Genomic DNA, 17,880 nt, shown 5'->3' on the forward strand with positions numbered 1-17,880 from the left:
TGCTTGATGTGGAAAGTCTTCATGGGGCCAGGGATGGGGGTGAGGGAGGAGGTATGGGGGTAGGTGTAGCACTTCCTGCTTGCCTGTTCTTGATTAATCCCTGCCTCTCCAAGTGCAGATTAATTTTGTCCCTCAGAATTGCTTCCAATAGTTTCTCCACTACTGAAGTTAGACTGACTGGCTTGTAGTTTCTTGGTTTGTCCCTTTTTCCTTCCTTGAATAATGGTACCACATTGGCTGACCTCCAGCCCTCTGGCATCTCTCCTGTGGCCAGACAGGATTTGAAATTATTGTCAACGTTTCTGATATTTCCTCCCCTGCCTTACTCAACAGCCTGTGATACCTTTCAACTAGCCCTGGAAATCTATTTACTTTTAAGCCTGCCAGACCACTTAGCACCTCCTCCCCGTCTATGCTCATTTCTTTAATTATATCACAGTCCTTCTCCCTGGTTTCGATACCAACATTGTCCTTTAACTAGCGAACACTGACTCAAAGTATTCAGTCTTCTGACTCCATGCAAAAATGACCACTGTAGTCTTAATATGCCCTACTGTTTTCCTAGTTATCCTTTCACTTTTGATGTACTTGTACAATAACTTAGGATTTTCCTCCTTTTTTGCTTTCCTAATTTTCTTTTTTAGTTTGTCCTTACACATTCAGTGCTCCTCTGGGGCGTCTGTGGTTTTAAGCTCTTGGTACCAGCCATAAGCTTCTCTTTTTCTCTTTATCCAACCCTGTATATCCACGGATACCCAGGGTTTGTTGGATTCATTGGTTCCATGCTTTGTATTTATTGGAATATACTGACCCTGCCCTCTCCCCATTTCCTTCTTGAATGTGTCCTACTGGTCTGACATAAATTTACCCAAACGTATCTCCTTCCAGTCCATTCTGACCAAATCATACCTGATTTTATTAAAACTGGCCTTCTCCCAGTTTTGAACTATGATTTAGGCAAATCCTTGTCCTTTTCCATAACAATCTTGAATCTAATGGAATTATGATTGCTTCTGAAAAATGCTCCCCCACTGATATTTCAACCATTTGCCTGGCTTCATTATCTAAAATTAAGTCCAGGACCACTCTGTCTCTTGTAGGCCATTCTATGTACAGGCTTAAAAAAGCTCTCCTAGATGTATTTTCAGAATTCCACTTCCCCTAAACCTTTCACACTATGACTACCCCAGTTAACACGGTGACGTTTGAAACATCCATTGTCACTACCCTATTACTTTTACACTTCTCTGAAATTTGTCTGCATAATCTGCTCTTCTATTTCTCTCAGACTATTATGGGCCCGCTAGTACACTCCCAACAATGTGATTGCTTCTTTTTGGTTTTAAAGTTCTACCCATATGGCTTTATTTGAGGAGCCTTCTAAGATGTCATCCTTACTGCTGTAATTGATTCCCTGATCAATATTATGGCACCCCCTCCTCTTTGATCTCCTCCCCTGTCTTGTCTGAAGACTCTATATCCTGGAATTTTGAGCTGCCAATCCTGCCCCTCTCTCAACCTGTGTTTCAGTGATAGCAATTGCACCATATTTTTGTGTTTTAATTTGTGTCGTTGACTTGTCTGCCTTGCTTGTCTGACTCCTTGCATTAAAATAAATACCATCAAACCTTGCCAAACTCCCTTATGCCTTAACAGGTCTATAATTTCTGTGCCCTCCAGTCTCACTTGCTGTCTCTTCTAATTTTGGCCATGCACCTCCCCCTGCTGAACCTTCTCTCTGGACTACACCCCCCTGCCCATCAAGTCAGTTTAAACCCTCCCCAACAGCACTAGCAAATGTTCCTGCCAAGATGCTGGATCCATTCTGGTTCACATGTAACCTATTGACCTTATACAGGTCCCACTGTCCCCAAAAATGGGACCAATGTCCAGAGGTCTAAAGCTCTCCCTCTTGCACCATCTCTCCAGCCACACATTCATCTGCACTAACCTCCCATTTCTGTACTCACTATCACCAGAAATAATCCAGAGATCACTGCCCTTTGGTCCAGTTCTTTAATCTACTTCCTAGCTCCCTAAAATTTGCTTGCAAGACCTAATTCCTTTTTCTACCTGCGTTGTTGGGTACCAACATAGACAGTGATCTCTGTCCGTTTGCCCTCCCCTTTGCAATGTCCTGCTGCCATTCAGTGACATCTTGACCCTGGCACCAGGGAAGCAACATTTCATCCCGGAATCTTTTTTATAACTGCAGAAACTCTTGTCTGCTCCCCTTACAGTTGAATTTCCTACCACTATAATATCCCTACTGCGCTTCTTCCTGCCTTCTTGTGCAGCAGACCCACCATGTAGTTGGTTTTCACTGCTTTCCTCTGAACAATCTTCTCCCCTAACAATATCCAAAATGGTTTATCTATTTAGAAAGCGGGGTGGCCACAGGGTACTCCTGCACTACTTCCTTTTCTCTGCTCTGCTTGGTCTTTCTGCCTTTTCAGTCTTCATCTGCAGTGTGAACATGTTATCCATGACATACTCAGCATTGCGGATACTCCATAGCTCCAGCTCCAAAATGCAGTAACTACAGCTGGACATACTTCCTGAACATGTGGTCATCAGGACACTGAAACTTCCATGATTTGCCATATAGCAGAGGAGGAGCATATCACAGGTACAAACTCTGCTGCTATGACTTCTCTTAAACCTTTTAGTTACTGCATTTTTCTAAAAAAAATGCTACAAATACTAGAAGCTTACTCCCTTATGCTAACTTTACTTTCCTTACCATACTTTGCTTACTTATGTTATTTTTATTGTCTTGGTCCTGACTTACACTTATTCCTATAGTTTTTCAGATAATCCCTTCTTCTAAAAAAAACACATTTTAAGATCACAATCCAATCAACCTACCACTGCCCTGTGGTGGCATCGTTTTCTCAGTCAGCAGCCCCCTGAAGCTGAAGCTGCAGCTGCTAAACTAGGACTCCCCTCTAAACAGATCTTCTTGCTGCCTCCCCTCTTGCTGCTGTGTTAAAGCTAAAGTGCTGGGTCCCTGATCCTGGACCTCAATATATCCTCTTGGTGTCTCCCTCTCTCTGCTCTGCTCTAAAAATTCATATTCCATGTTACCATGATCCATCTGATTTGTCCAGTCAAACTGCTGATTACAATCACCAATAATAATTGTAGTGCCCTTTTTACACACCTCCATTACTTACTGATTTATAATTTGTCTTACAGTCAGGAAATTGTTTGGGAGTCTATATGCAACTTCCATCTGTGACTTCTTTCCTTTGCTATTCTTTATTTCCACCAAAACCGATGTCACATTTTGGTCTATTACACCTGTATCACTACTCACCACTGCACTGATACCTTCTTTAATAACATTGCTGCCCCAGATCCTTCTCTTTTTTTTTGCCTATTCTCCTGGAATGATAAATACCTTTGAATATTGAGTTTCCAGACTTGGTCACCTTGCAACCACATCCCTGTAGTGGTTATCAAGTCATATTTATTTATTTCCACGTGTGCTGTTAAATCACCTATTTTGTTGCAAATACCATTATAATGTACCATTATTACTTACTCTGGTTCTAATTTCTGCTGCACTCTGTTGCATATACTTTTTGCCATCTCTTGTCACACTTGGGTTCTTGCCCACCCCATGACTACCCACACTTCTGCTCTCTTGCTTCATTTTGATTTTTTAAATTTCCCTTCAATTGAACCCTTCCCACCCACTAATTAATTTAAACCCCTATCTATAACCCTTGTTATATAAATCATCAATACACTGGTTCCAGCATGGTTCAAAGGAAGCCTGCTCCAAACAAGCAGCTCTTTTTGTCAGTACTGGTGTCAGTGCTCCATGAACTGGAATGCATTCCTCCCACACCAATCTTTGAGCCACGCATCTACTTCTCTACTCTTATTTATCCTACCCCAAAGTGGACATGGCCCAGGTAGTAAGCTGGACATTATTACCTTTGAGATGTTGCTCTTTAACTGAATTCCTGAGCAGAATCTACATCATTGGTACCTAATGGACCATGTCAATTGGACCATTCCCTTCCCATTTCAAGTTACCCTCCAGCAGAGAAGAGATGTCCTGAACCTTGGCACTGGGTAACCAACACAGCTGGGGGCTATAATCTCGTACCAATTGGATAAGGGCCATGGCTGAGGCCCTAAAGCTGAATTCTGGATCCCCATACCTGACCAGCATTCACACTCTTCTGTTCCTGACCATGGACCCAATTTGATGTGATTAATGTAAGGGTTCTGATGGTCTCCTGAACAGGATGTCCTGGTATCTCTTCCCCTCCCCGACATGTCTCAATGTTTACAGCTCGGAGTCCAGTTCATCAACGCTGAGCCAAAGTTCCTCGAGCAGCCAAAACTCGATGTAGAAGATGTGGTCACTATGGATCATAACACACCTGCATAGCCATCTTTATTCTATTTATTTAATTACGTTGGATGTTAAATAGTTTAAAAGTGAATTTGGTAACAGTATTCCTCAGCTGTAATAATGTCTCCTGATTTAAACCGCTTGACAAATCAGAGGGGGCAAGGCAGAAAAATGCACCAATCACCTACATGCTTTTCTGTGACACTACACTTTGACTCTGACAGGTAGAAACAGACTGAAGGGTCTCTCTGCTCCTGGTTTGATCCCCCACTGCTGCTGCCCTTCTCATACAGATCCACCCGACTGGTCTGCTTCACTGATAATGCTGACCTGCTGCACACTCCTCTCTGGCTCCACCTAGATTTAAATCAGACAACTCGGACGGTTTCACTGCAATTGTTCAATTAGTTACTCTTGAGTAACTATTAAACTGACCTCACAACTTATCTCAAGCACACTCAACTACATCTCACCTCCGCAGACCCTATACACTCCCCAAACTCTGGCCCGCCTTCCCTTCCCTCCCCAGGAAATGATACCTCCCACTGTAGACCCAACCATCCCAGCCCCTTGCCACCAGACTGGAACCTCCTCCCTCCCCCGCTGCCCCATCTTATCCGCACCCCCCACCCCTCCTCGTCCCCAGCCATTGAACCCCTTGGAGAGACAGCACTGCTCGAAAGTCAGCCAAACATTCATAATGACACAATAATTGACTTGAATGAGTATCACCAAAGACCTCTATTGAAACTACTTGAGCATATGCTACTTTTTATTCTAATGGACAACTGCCAAAGCAGTCAATTAGAGGATTTTATTTAAAAAAAGCAATCACTGAAAGCAGCAACTTGTGTTTTTTTTTTGAAGCTTAGACAGTGGGACTCTTAATAAAGCCTTCAGATTGTGACATTATCTGCCCTACAGGAGCATTTATATCTATTCCATCAGTTTGTGACCCTTACACTGTGGATTAAAAGGTTTGGACCAGCCAAAATGGAATCCATTTGAACTCCGCTCAGATCAATTGAAATGATCCTGCTAGATTTGGATTTCCTATCTAAATGAATTATGACCTTAACTTTGCCCCATCAGCAACATTTGCATCTGTTGGAAATAGGACAGGACCTCCACATCTGGTTTCCATTGCACTTTAAGATGTATGGTGTCATTCTGGCTCGGTAAAGATTTGGCCCATTTGGAAATTTGGAAAAAGAATCCAATAAGAAATTAGTTTAATGTTGCCAGTCATTATGATCGAGATTGTCTGAAAGGATGGTTGAAGAAGGTTCTAAAGAAACTTTGAGAGAAAAGTACTACATATATACTCGCACTGCAAAATAAATGTAGCATTAGGAAGATAGAACTGGGGAATAGAACTAATTGCATAACTCTTTCAAAATGTCAGTACAAATCTGATGGGCTGAATAATCTGCTTCAATCCTGTATCATCATATGAATCTTTGCTTGGGGATACTGAAGTTAACTGTAGCACCCCTACTGTCATTCCAACTGAGTTCAGAGAACTCTGTCAGTACAGATTGCAAATCAAATCTGGGACCTTCTGGTTTGTATTACTCAGTTACATGTCTCATGAATAACTAGGGGAACTGGATATTATTCCTTTCATTTTATTTGGAAGCACCGAGGTTGCTAGCCCATAGTCAGTAATAAGAATCCAATTTGTGTTTCATAAATATTGACATTCACTCAAAGTATGCCTCCTAAGGAATGTTACAGGACTAATAGATTCTGTATGTACAAAAATATCAAGTGACAAAAATTGTCGTAAAATGCAAAAATGAGCCCATGGTTACTGCAATCTCGAATATAAAGGGATGCCACCGTTTTCATATTTAGCTTTAATTTAAAAATTAGAACGGCTTTATTAGTTTATGGGTGAATCGTATTGTAATTGTAGTGATTGGGGGGTGGGGTCGGTTAGCTCAGTTGGCTGGTTAAGATACAGATTGAGACTAACAGCATGGGTTCAATTTCTGTACTGGCTGAAGTCACCATGAAGGTCCTGTCTTCTCAACCTTGTCACTCGCCTTAGGCATGATGACCCTCAGGTTAAACCATCACGAGCTGTCTCTCTCTCTCTCTCCCTCTCTGAGAGCAGCCCTAGCCTTCCAGTCCTTTGGGATTTTTACCTTACTTTACATTCTTATTTGTAATCCTTCTATGTCACTATCATTTGAATAGAATGAAACTATCTACCTCATTGGCGACATTGAGAAGGGGTAAATGATTGGGTGAATTTATCCTGGAGAGAAATCTATCCCCTTCTTCCAACCTCCGAAATAAAATTCTAGGTAAGAAGGTCATGAATGATCTTCTCAACCTACTGTTAAGTAAGGTCAATTAATGGCCACTTAAGGGCCTATCCCACTAGATCCCTGAACACCTGCCTCCCTGGTCAGCAACAAAGATGGAAACCATGACGACCTACTTGCAGTGGCCTCTACTCATTCCAATCTGGAGACAATTACAGGGATGGATGGAGGGCAAGCGTGTGGCTTCTGAAAGTCATCCACCTGCCTTTGCTTTCTACCACCCCTTCCCTTCCAGTGACTACCACCCTGCGTTAATAAGATAAAGTAGTCTTTCCTTCTTGTTGTTGGATTCCCCTGAGGAGGAGGAAGTCTGGTTTAGTGGTGAACTTAAGGAAGCAGAAGCTGCCAGCTTCTGATTGGTAAGCAGCTTCTGGTGACCTGGGACACCAGTGTTGAGCCAGTGATTTGCCAAGAAACCTGCCCCCACTTGCCCATTAACTCTTAATGAAACAACTCATGGGTGACGAGGTTTTCTTTGGTGTTAGTTGCCACCGAACAAACTCATCCGATACTTAACCAAAAATGGGAAAGTTTCACCAGAGGCATGGTTCTCTGCATATATATTTAGTATCATAAAAATCCAAGACTTAAATTTGGCTAATTTTATCAAAAGGGTTTTCTCACCTTGACAAGTCTGATGAGGATTTTTAGCTGGTAGATGTGAAGCTGTAGATCCATACGATCTGTTAGCCAGGTGCAGATCACATTCATGGAACTTGTGTACCATTGCTGAAAAAGAAAAGGTGACATTCTCCAGCATAAGAACTAAAGTTGCTTAATGTTGAAACACATGTTTAAGGAGTCTCAGTGTTAAATGCTTGAAATGGATGAATGAATACAATGAATAGGGATGCCATTGCAGGCACAATACATTTTGAACAAAATAAGTTAGGTTGTAATAAGTACTGGCACAAGTCTCATTGCAATTTCTGCAGTAATTTTAACTGTTGTGGCAAAATTTGTATTTGTATGTTACAATCACATAAACGACTCCAGCTCTGTTGTTATTTTGAAAGGGGGAAGTACATGTGTTAATATAACACCTTTCACAACCTCAAGACATCCTGAACTCCTTTACAGTTTTGAAGTGTAACCACTATTATGATGTAAATCATGGCAGCCAACTCAAAAGTCCCACAAACCACAAGGAGATAATGATCAGATCATCTCTTCCTTTAAAAAAAAGTGATGTTAGTTGCCTGAAGGACACAATTACAGAATCAGATTATACGAACTATTCTAGTTGTATTCTACTGTAACTTGGGACAAATGACAGTATAGCTAGATCTCAGTATTGCAGATTTACACATGCTGTATTTTCAAGTCCTGTGATATTGTCCCCACTAAGGATTAATGCACTTAGAGTAATATAAACCAGGAACATTGCACATTTAATATCCTTTCTTGTGCAGAATTAGAGGCTCTTATCAGGGGATGACGGTGGGAGTGATACCAATTGGCCTAATCATCCTTTGAGAGGCCAGGGAAAACAGTCTGCTAGAGTCTCAGATCCTGGCTTCTGCCCAGTATCAACGTTGGAAATCTGTGGGTATTAGGCAAGGACAGGATCAGGTTTGTTATCGCTTTCCAAATTCAAATGCTGCTGGCATTTAAATTATGGCTTCACACATGAAGAACGGGCACCTCAGTGAGGTAAAAAAACTGCTTCAATGGAACTACAACACAGTGTTATCAGATGAAGAACACTTTCAGTTGATCTGCTTATACTTTCCTCCTGCTCATTTGAATAATTAACCCTATCATTTGTTAACATGATCACTCCAAAGCTTGAACATTTCCAAGTGAAATTCCAGTTGTGACATCTTGGTTTGTCCACAAAACAAAGATAACAGGTTTTTCATATGTCTGCATTAGTGGTCTGTGGAGAAGCTGGGTGCAGGGAAATGTTTCTCTACAATAGTGAGCTTCCCACAACGAATTCTAATCAGGCACAATTGTAAGATTAACAGAACTGAAATCTTCCACTTTTATACTACAGCATTTATTTGATCCATGCTTAATGATGACTAATAAATGCTGTGACAATAAAATGTCAACATATTTGACAATATGGCAACATTACATCATTGCAGTGACTTTGCATCAATGCAGCTAGTTTCAGGTGTGGGAGAATCAGACCAAACTTGTAATTGATTGCAATGAAACTATTGTGAATTCTGTGATCATCATACTGTGATTCATCATGTATTATCTAGCTCCAAAGTTGGTAAATAGAGCTGCATTAGCAATTATGTAACATTTAAATGCTGCTTGATTAGGAATACTGCAGTATTACTTATATAGAATTTCTGCTGAAATACACCGAATGCAGTAAATTGTGCTTGCTGAGATACTTTCACAATGTAGTTACTTTCTAAAGTGGTGGTGTGTTACAGATCATTCAGTGAGTCCAAACTGCTGTTGCAACATGTACTTTTACATGCGTGCTGTAGCCTGTAGCTATGGATAGTGATGACTGATTATATGACCAGGACTCTCTCCCACTCTAAGGCCTGTTAATAGTGTATGTTGGAAGCATTTGCAGGCTCGTATTCATTTTGGATATGATATGAAGGTATCGTTCTTGGCCAATAAATCCTGACACAGGACTCAAATCCAGAGGGTGGAATCTTATGGGGGTCTGAGCGACGTGGACTATGGTGACATTTGTGGCACGATCGGACGAGAAGTCTGGTGAAACCCATCTCGACGATGGGAGCTATTTGCGCCATCTTTCATGCTTTTCACAAGCGGAGGTGTAATTGACACTCATTATTGACTGTTAAACACTCTGTTAACACCACAACTCACCTCATAATATTCGGCCTCCCATCTTACCAAACTCACCAAATAAACTAGACATTGGGAAAACACAGAAAGGAAACCAGAGTGAGTACCTGGCGGGTTTAATTTGCTGGTTGCTCCAAATGACCTCCGAGTTTGAAACAGGGCACCAACATTTCAAAGCATGCTCCATTGACATTGGTCACACACATCCCACATCCACAGACACTGGCATCTGATACTTGCCAGCTTATAAGAACCTGAATGACACATTTCCGACCCACAATTAGTACACTTCTGCACTTCCAACTATCATTGTAATGCTGCAGCAAGGACATTGTGCAACACGGACATGTACCCAGTTCATGAATTGGACTAGGCTGCATCTCTTGGCTTTTCCCTCGCTGTCAAAGTGCTCACTGACTTTGAAGCTACCTAGATGAATACATCATTGCCTTGCCTTTTTGCACTTTGCCCTTTCAGCCAGAGATACCCAAGCTCATACTGTGGTTGTGTCTTGCCATTTACCATGGACACAAAACCAGAAAGCTTATTATACCTTTAAGCAGGCCTCAATCAAGAGGGATAGCCTTCACTCAGAGGGTCCTGGTGCAGTACGTCATGGGCAGTATCTAATAGCTGACCACCCAAACAGAGTGTAGTCTAAGTCAGGACTATTGCTTGTTGGTGTTTTTCTCATGGAATGCAAGGGAGCTAATTATTACAAGAGATAAAAGTGGATGGCACAGCTATTGCTGTTGGTGCAGCTGGGAAGTTGTCCTGAACGAGCAAGTAGACAGCACAGAGGGCTTGCAGGGTTAGTGGTATCGGGGGTTGGGGTGAGAGTGAGCGGGGAAGAAGTTGCAGGCAATACCGAGAGTGGTGGAGCATGTGGCTTGGTGGACGGTGGGTGCAGTAGATTTAGTGCGTGGTATTGGAAAAAACACGGCTGCACTTATGCTGGCAGAATGGAGAATGACATTAACCTTCTTCCTACAATGCTGAGCATTCCTCTGGATGACTGAGACTGCTCTAATCTGGTGGCAACCTCAGACCAGGCTAGTACGGCCTGGTGTCATGGCCTCCATGACAAGGTTATGCACCATCCCATTCAACAGGACCTCCAGGACGCTGTCTGCAAAATAGGGTGTCAATTTCCTTCTGTCTGCTCTAGCCAGGGCAAATGTCAGAATTGCACTGGGCAGGTCCAGACTGACAGTGTTTGTTCAGGTGCACATTGGTTAGGGCACAAGGGATGCTGATGAATTCCCAGATATTTGCTGAGTGGCAAGATGTTCTGGGAATGGCGTGTGGTAAGATGGGGGTGGAGACTGTATATGAGAGATGCCATGGGGAATGTGTAGGTATTTAAGGAAGAGAGTTTGATAAGTTACAGTGAGAAAACTGGCTTGGCTTCGTGGCAAGCAACTCTCCAAAAATCTCAATGTAACTCAGACTTAGTAAAAAAAATAGGATTCAGCCGAGAGGTTCTGACTCACAGGCAGGGACTGTGACAGAGAACAACCAAAATTTGTTTTGGCTGATGTGAACGTAACTCATTCAATCTTACACCATTACATTTCTGAGGCTTTACAGAACTGCAAAAATTGTTATGTTCTTTTACAGAATTCAACTGCTGTATGCTTCAATTATATATTTCTACATAAACATTTTTGCAAGTTCTTCCACAATTTTAAGAAATACAGGAGTAGAAATGGCACTAGAAAGATCCAATATGGTGGGTGACTTGTATGTAAACATTCTCACCAGAAGAATGCTACCTTGCATATTTGTAAAAGATAAGGCCAGTGCTCATTCCTGAAACAGGCATTTTGTTTATACAACAATATAGCCTATTGCCTACTTTACGATTCCTATTACAATTTAGGTTGGCCTAAAAGGGGGAAATATCAGTATTGGACTATTTTCAAGCCTACATATGGCCTAATCAACAGCTCATAAAGCCTGCAATCAAAAAGATCTGTTTTGCGAAGAAAATCTACGTAATGTGGAACTGTAAGGGACACTCCTGCTCCTACTGACTCCACAACAAACTTCAATACTATTGTAGACCACTGCTTGATCACCTCCCTCCCCTACAGGTCTTAGCAAATGTGCCACTGCCACTGCGACAATTACCTTGAATTGATGTCAACTTTAGTGGCAAGATGCCTGATGGGATATGGTGTTAGCAGCTCACCAGCCTAACTAAGATGAAATCTGGATTTCAACTTTGATTGGGCTCAGGTTCACCTATTTCAACACAAGGATTATTTTCTGTAACAACATTTACTTTTCTTCCAGGCCTTTGCCTTCACATCCTGTTCTTTGGCGAGGAGGACCTTTGTGATCTTCAGCATTCACGCTCTACCTGAACCCCTCCTCTGGTTTCTCACCTTCTCTAGATCTATTCATTAAGAACTGCTGGCTGTAGCTCAGCTGTCGAAATTTCTTTGCCTCCCCTACTCACTCTAATCTGTCTCCTTTTGACTTTTCTGCACTCCATTCCCTTCAATCTAACCTAACATTGTCATGCACTCAACTGACAATGCAGTGCTGTTATTGCTTGGAGAATGAACCTCTTTCCTCGAGAAGCCAAATGCTAACTCTCTGACACTTCTTCCTGATTTAACTTGGACCATGACTCCACCACTGAGCATCAAGACATTGTCATCACATTTGTCACTAACCTCTGAAGGTCTTCCTCACATGGCCTGTAACCTAAAGACTCCATAAATATAAAAATGGGGTTTTGGCACTTATTCATGCAACAACTCAGATGTTCTGACATGTTAGGTTCTACTGCAGGAGTTTGACTAAAAAGATCGAATTTTTTTTGCTCCGATTGTTTATCCGATGACGAGTGTCATTTTTTTTAACATTGAGCAATCTGGTTTTTCTGTCTCTTTCCAAAGATCATAAACACTATTCTGGTAGACCAATAGTTTCAGCCTGCTATTACCTGGTGAGAATTTCACTCAATATCTTCTGATCTACATCTGTGACTCTTTCAAATGTCCTCTGTTGCTTTAAGAATTTTCAATTTCCTGGCCCTAATCACCTTATCTTCACTCTGGATGGCGAATCTTTCTGCATCTTGATCCCCAACAGGAAGGACTGAAAGTTCTCTACCTCTTCCATGAATGGACGACCACCAGTATCCATTCAAGAATCAGTATCCTCTGCCTGGCTAAAAATGTTCTCACATTGAAAAACATCTCCTTCAACTACTTCCTCAAAATAAAAAAAAAGGTGCTGTAAGGGTACGCACATTGATGACTACTGTATATTGATGCCATTTTTGCCCTGAATTGGAAAGTGCGATCAACAGTGTTGTCAAATAGCATGTACTTTGCAATAATCTACTCACTAATATTTACTTTCGGTTCCGTCATGACCAGTCAGTTTTTTGACTCAAAAAATGCCTTGATTCAAACATGGAAAACTCCAGAGCTGAGGGGAGAGTAACTGCATTTGACAGCAAGGATGCATTTGGCTGAGTGTGGCACTAAGGGGTCCTAAAAAAACTAGAGTCAATGGGAATCAAGGGAAAACTCTCCACTGGTTGGAGTCATACCTGGCACAAAGGAAAATAGTTGTGATTGTTCGAGGTCAGTCACCTTGCTTTCAAGAAATCTCTACGCAAGTTCCTCAGGGTAATGTCCTAGGCCCAACCATCTTTAGCTGCTTCATGCGTGACCTCCCGTCCATCACAAGGTCAGAAGTGGGGGTGTTCACTGATGACTGCACAATGTGCAGTACGACTCACAACTTCTCATTTACTGAAGTAGTCCATGTCCAAATGTAACAAGGACTGGACAGTTTCCAGGCTTTGGCTGACATGTATCAAATAAAATCTCTGGCACTTAAGTGCCAGGCAATGACCATCTACAATAAGAAAGAATTTAACTATCCCCACTTTGCAATCAGTGGCATTCCAACACTGAAACCTCACTGTCAACAACCTGGGCATTACCATTGACGAGAAACTAAACTAGACTAGCTACATAAATACTGCGGACATAAGAGCAGATCAGAGCTAGGAACCATGAGACAAGTTACTCATATCTTGACTCACCAAAGCCTGACCACCATGTACAAGGCACAAGTCAAGAACATTCACCACTTGCCTGGATGAGTGCAGCTCCAATAACACACAAGAAGTTTGACATAATTCAGAAAAAACAACCTGCTTGATTGGCACCACATCCCAAACCTCACACCCTCCTCTGCTGACACACAGTGGCAGTGGTGTGTTCCATCTACAAAATGCACTGTGACGACTCGCCAAGACTCCTTCAACATCATCTTCCAAACCCATGACCATTACCAATGGAAGGACAAGGGCAGCAGACACACAGAAATATCACCACCCGCAAGTTCCCTTCCGAGCCACTCACGATCCTTACTTGGAAATATTTTGCTGTTCCTTCAGTGTTGCTGGGTCAAATCCTGGAACTTAATCTCTAACAGAACTGTGGATGTATAAACACCAAATAGACTGCAGTAGAAGGGCAACTAGAAATGGGCAATTTGCATTCTCCCTTTTCACATAGCATCCTTGTTGTCAGATAGTTACTAATCATGGATCTCCACGCATCTTTATGCAATTATACCACAATGGGAAGACAGGTCCCAAGAACTATGGCGGCCAATGCAGAGTGTGAATGTGCACCCTGGCATTAAACACTTTATTTTAACACACCTGAGCTAACTGGGCACCATGATCTAACTGATGAGACCAAACAAATTTTATGTGAACGTTTTATGTGCCACCTACATTTAACCCACAAGTAAGTGTCCAGGTGTTTGTTGTTTGATTTTTCACCTTTCTTTTACACTGATATTTCAGGCTTTGCAGTGTCTAATTAAATTTATAGGACAGCACCTCATCTTTCAATTAGGAACCTCTAGTTTTCGAGATTTAACATTGAGTTCAATAATTTCAGACTGTAATCTCTGCTTCGATTTGCTTCTTTTTCAGCTTTTGGTTTGATTTTATTTGTATTTTTAGACAGCAGCTGCTCATCATACTGCCATTCACACCTCGTCTAGACAATCCTTCTGTTTCTTTCCTTGTCCCATTACCACTCTGTTTGGCCTTGTCCCACCAATAATGTCATTTCATCCATTCTGACATCCAGCCTATCACAGACCTTTCCTTTTGTTTTCTTTTCTCCCCCTTTTCACTTGTTTAAATCGTATTGTGTAACTAACTTTTCCCAGTATCGATGAAAAGTCATTGATCTAAGAAGTTAATTCTATTTCTTTCTCTACCAGTGTTGCCATACTTTTAGCATCCAGTGTTTTGCTTTTGGATCAATACTTGTACCTAGTTTGTATCAAAAGAGGATATCATTATCATTGTATCATTATCTAACTTTATCTAGCTAGCCTCCTGATATTCTATTGTTACTGAGTTACCTATAACTACGGAACAATAAATGGTACAAGTATAACTATAAGAATGATTCACAAACCCCTAAATTTGGCCCATTTTGACTTAGGAGGTGTTTTGTGTAGAAAGGAAACTGCAAGAAGTGATCCTTGGAGATAGATATTTAATGGTGGATAAAAACTGAAAGAACTGCGGATGCTGGAAATCAGAAACAAAAACAGAAATTGCAGGAAAGCTCAGCAGGTCTCGCAGCATTGATGGAGAGAAATCAGAGTTAATGCTTCGGGTCCAGTGATCCCTCTTCAGAACTCTGTATTTAATGAATGTAATGGGGGTCTGAAGTGGCAGTGGGAGTCTGCATCACCACCTTTTGGGAAAGCTGACCAAATTAAATGCCAGTCGAGCACTTAATTGAGCAGCTGCAGACTTTCCCCGGGACCAAAGACCCTGTGATAGAAATCTTGGCCTGAGATGTGCATTGGTCAACAGCCCCTGCAGGAGCAGTGGCTGCTGCCAATAAAGCATCCACTCTAGGCTGTAGATTTTCAAGGAGTGGTACCACTCAAAAATATTCTTAGTCTCGCTTCTGTCTTCATGACCCAACTGTGATCTAATATTTTATTCCAATATGACATGTCCTGCCCTTCCTAGATATCCCAGTTCAATCCTCAAGCATGTCTAGTTTGCCTTTATTTTGCTATCGGGGGAGGTTGGCCTAGTGGTATTATCGCTAACCAGAGACCCCAACTAATGTTCTGGGGACCCAGGTTCCAATCTTGCCATGGCAGATGGTGGAATCTGAATTCAACATTAAAAAAAAATCTGGAATTAAGAGTCTAATGATTGTGGGAAAAAAAAACTCAACTGGTTCATTAATGTCCCTTAGGGAAAGAAACTGCTATCCTTACCTGGTCTGGCCTACATGTGACTCCAGTCCCACAGCAATGTGGGTGACTTTTAACTGCCTTCTGGGCAATTAGGGATGGGCAATAAATGCTACCTGGCCACTGACACTCTCATCCCGTGAATGAATGAAACAAAACAGGGTGTACATGTCTTCAGCATCCCACTCCTATTCCTTATTTCTTTTACTATCTATCTCCATCCCATCCAACGTGTAATATTTTAGTCATATCTTGCATGTCGGGTCTGATCCTAACTAACAATCTAAGCATTGACCTTATCCTGGCTCCAGTCCCATTTTATTAATTTCAATTTAATAACATGGGCCTAAAAACTTGGTGCCAGATTCAAAAAGTTGAATCCAGAGTCTATAAAATATATTTCTATTTAGCACACATTTCTCACACGATACTCCACACAACGTTAAAAACACCAGTCCATAATAAACACTGTCTACACTGGACTTAGTCTGATGGAGCAATGTGCGATTGTAATGAGAACATTTTTACACTGTCCAATGAAATTCAACATGGCTGGAATTATTATTCAATAAGCATACTGTCCAGCTCTCTTATACCTCAAAATGGTCACCTTTGTTAAATGTATTATTACATTTAATGTTAGAACTATAAATAGTTATCTTTATTTCCTGCAGTGATCAACAATTAACTTGTTTTTAGCTAAAAAAAAGTCACTGAATTTATTCAAGGTTGAGTTAGATAGATTTTTGACAGAGAAGGGAATCAAGGGTTAATGGGAGATAGGCAAGAAAGTGGGGTTGAAGCCACAATCAGATCATTGTTGATACTATCAAATTCTGCAGCAGGCATGAAAGTACAAATAGCCGACGACCGATCCGAAGTCTTATATTCCTATTACCTTTGTGACACAGTCCAAGCCATTGGTGAGTGTAGGTGGCACAGGCGTCATGGTGGAGTGGAGACCGTAATTATATCAGCCATGATCTTATCAAGTGGTGGAGCAGGCTCAGAGTGACGAATGGGCTTCTTTTCCTCCTCAGGCCTCTGTTCTCATTATCCATGTTCTATGGTCTGGGCTACAAGTGAGTGTTAACAGAATGGGACCATAGTGGAGAGTGCTCAGCAGCAAGGGCAAGGTGAATGGCTGTCAGCAGGCCCCACCTTCCTGATACCAAGTCACTCGATCATGTACTGAAGGCGTTCAAGGGAGAGTCTTCCCCTGGAAGCCTGCAGGCAAACACAATAGGATTTGCTATTTGGGATTTGCAACTGTGGGGTAAGGCTTTTGAGTGGGCATTATTTGGCTACATTTTTTTATTCATTAACGGGATGAGGGTGTCGCTGGCTAGGCAGCATTTATTGCCCATCCCTAACTGCCCAGAGGGCAATTGACAAAGGATTCTTGGTTGTCATTAGATTCTTAATTCCAGATATTTTTATTGAATTCAAATTCCACCATCTGCCATGGCAGGATTCAAGCCCAGGTTCCCAGAATGTTTTCTGGTTCTCTGGATTAATAGTCCAGCCATAATATCACTAGGCCATCGCCTCCCTGCATAATGACCTCAGTTGGCAATGGGTAGAAAAGCCATTTGACAAGCCATCCACAGAAAGACCATACAAGAAACAAAAAAACTGCAGATGCTGGAAATCTGAATCAGAAACAGAAATTCTGTGGAGGATCCAAAAAAAATGGACTCTGCTTTCTCTCCTCAGATGCTGCCAGAACTGTTGAGTTTCTCCAGTAATTCCTCTCACAGGAAGACCATTGCTGGCCTTAACTTAATACGGACACAGGTGGAAAGGTGCTGACTCTCCACCTTAACGGTCCAATAATTATTTCCATGACACCAAACCCACCTCTGTAGAGAACATTCTGTAGACACCCATCACAATTCTCAACACGGCGACTTCTCAATTCAGTCTGCATGATCACGGGAAACATTGAGAGATAAGTAAGCAGCTTCTTAGGGGTAATGAAAGGAAACTAGTATGGCCTTCACCTGCTTTGGTGCTTTATTGTGTCACCAGCTGAAGAGATATGCTAAAAGAATTGGATACAGTGCACCATAACCAAAAGGATGAAGTAAAAATGGATGAGATAACACA

General features: G+C 41.7%; 1 protein-coding gene across 3 annotated transcripts in view; it reads right to left on the bottom strand.

The window, feature by feature from the left end:
- The window catches only part of cadpsa (Ca2+-dependent activator protein for secretion a), a 498,775-nt gene that overhangs the window by 13,048 nt on the left and 467,847 nt on the right, over positions 1 to 17,880 (bottom strand). For all 3 annotated transcript variants that reach the window (XM_048606574.1, XM_048606576.1, XM_048606575.1), the window contains one exon: positions 7,330 to 7,434. In XM_048606574.1, coding sequence (XP_048462531.1) covers positions 7,330 to 7,434 — 105 coding nt within the window. The remainder of the gene's footprint in view (positions 1 to 7,329; positions 7,435 to 17,880) is intronic.

This window comes from Rhincodon typus, chromosome 16 (assembly GCF_021869965.1).
Source record: "Rhincodon typus isolate 14 chromosome 16, sRhiTyp1.1, whole genome shotgun sequence".
Lineage (NCBI taxonomy): Eukaryota > Metazoa > Chordata > Chondrichthyes > Orectolobiformes > Rhincodontidae > Rhincodon > Rhincodon typus.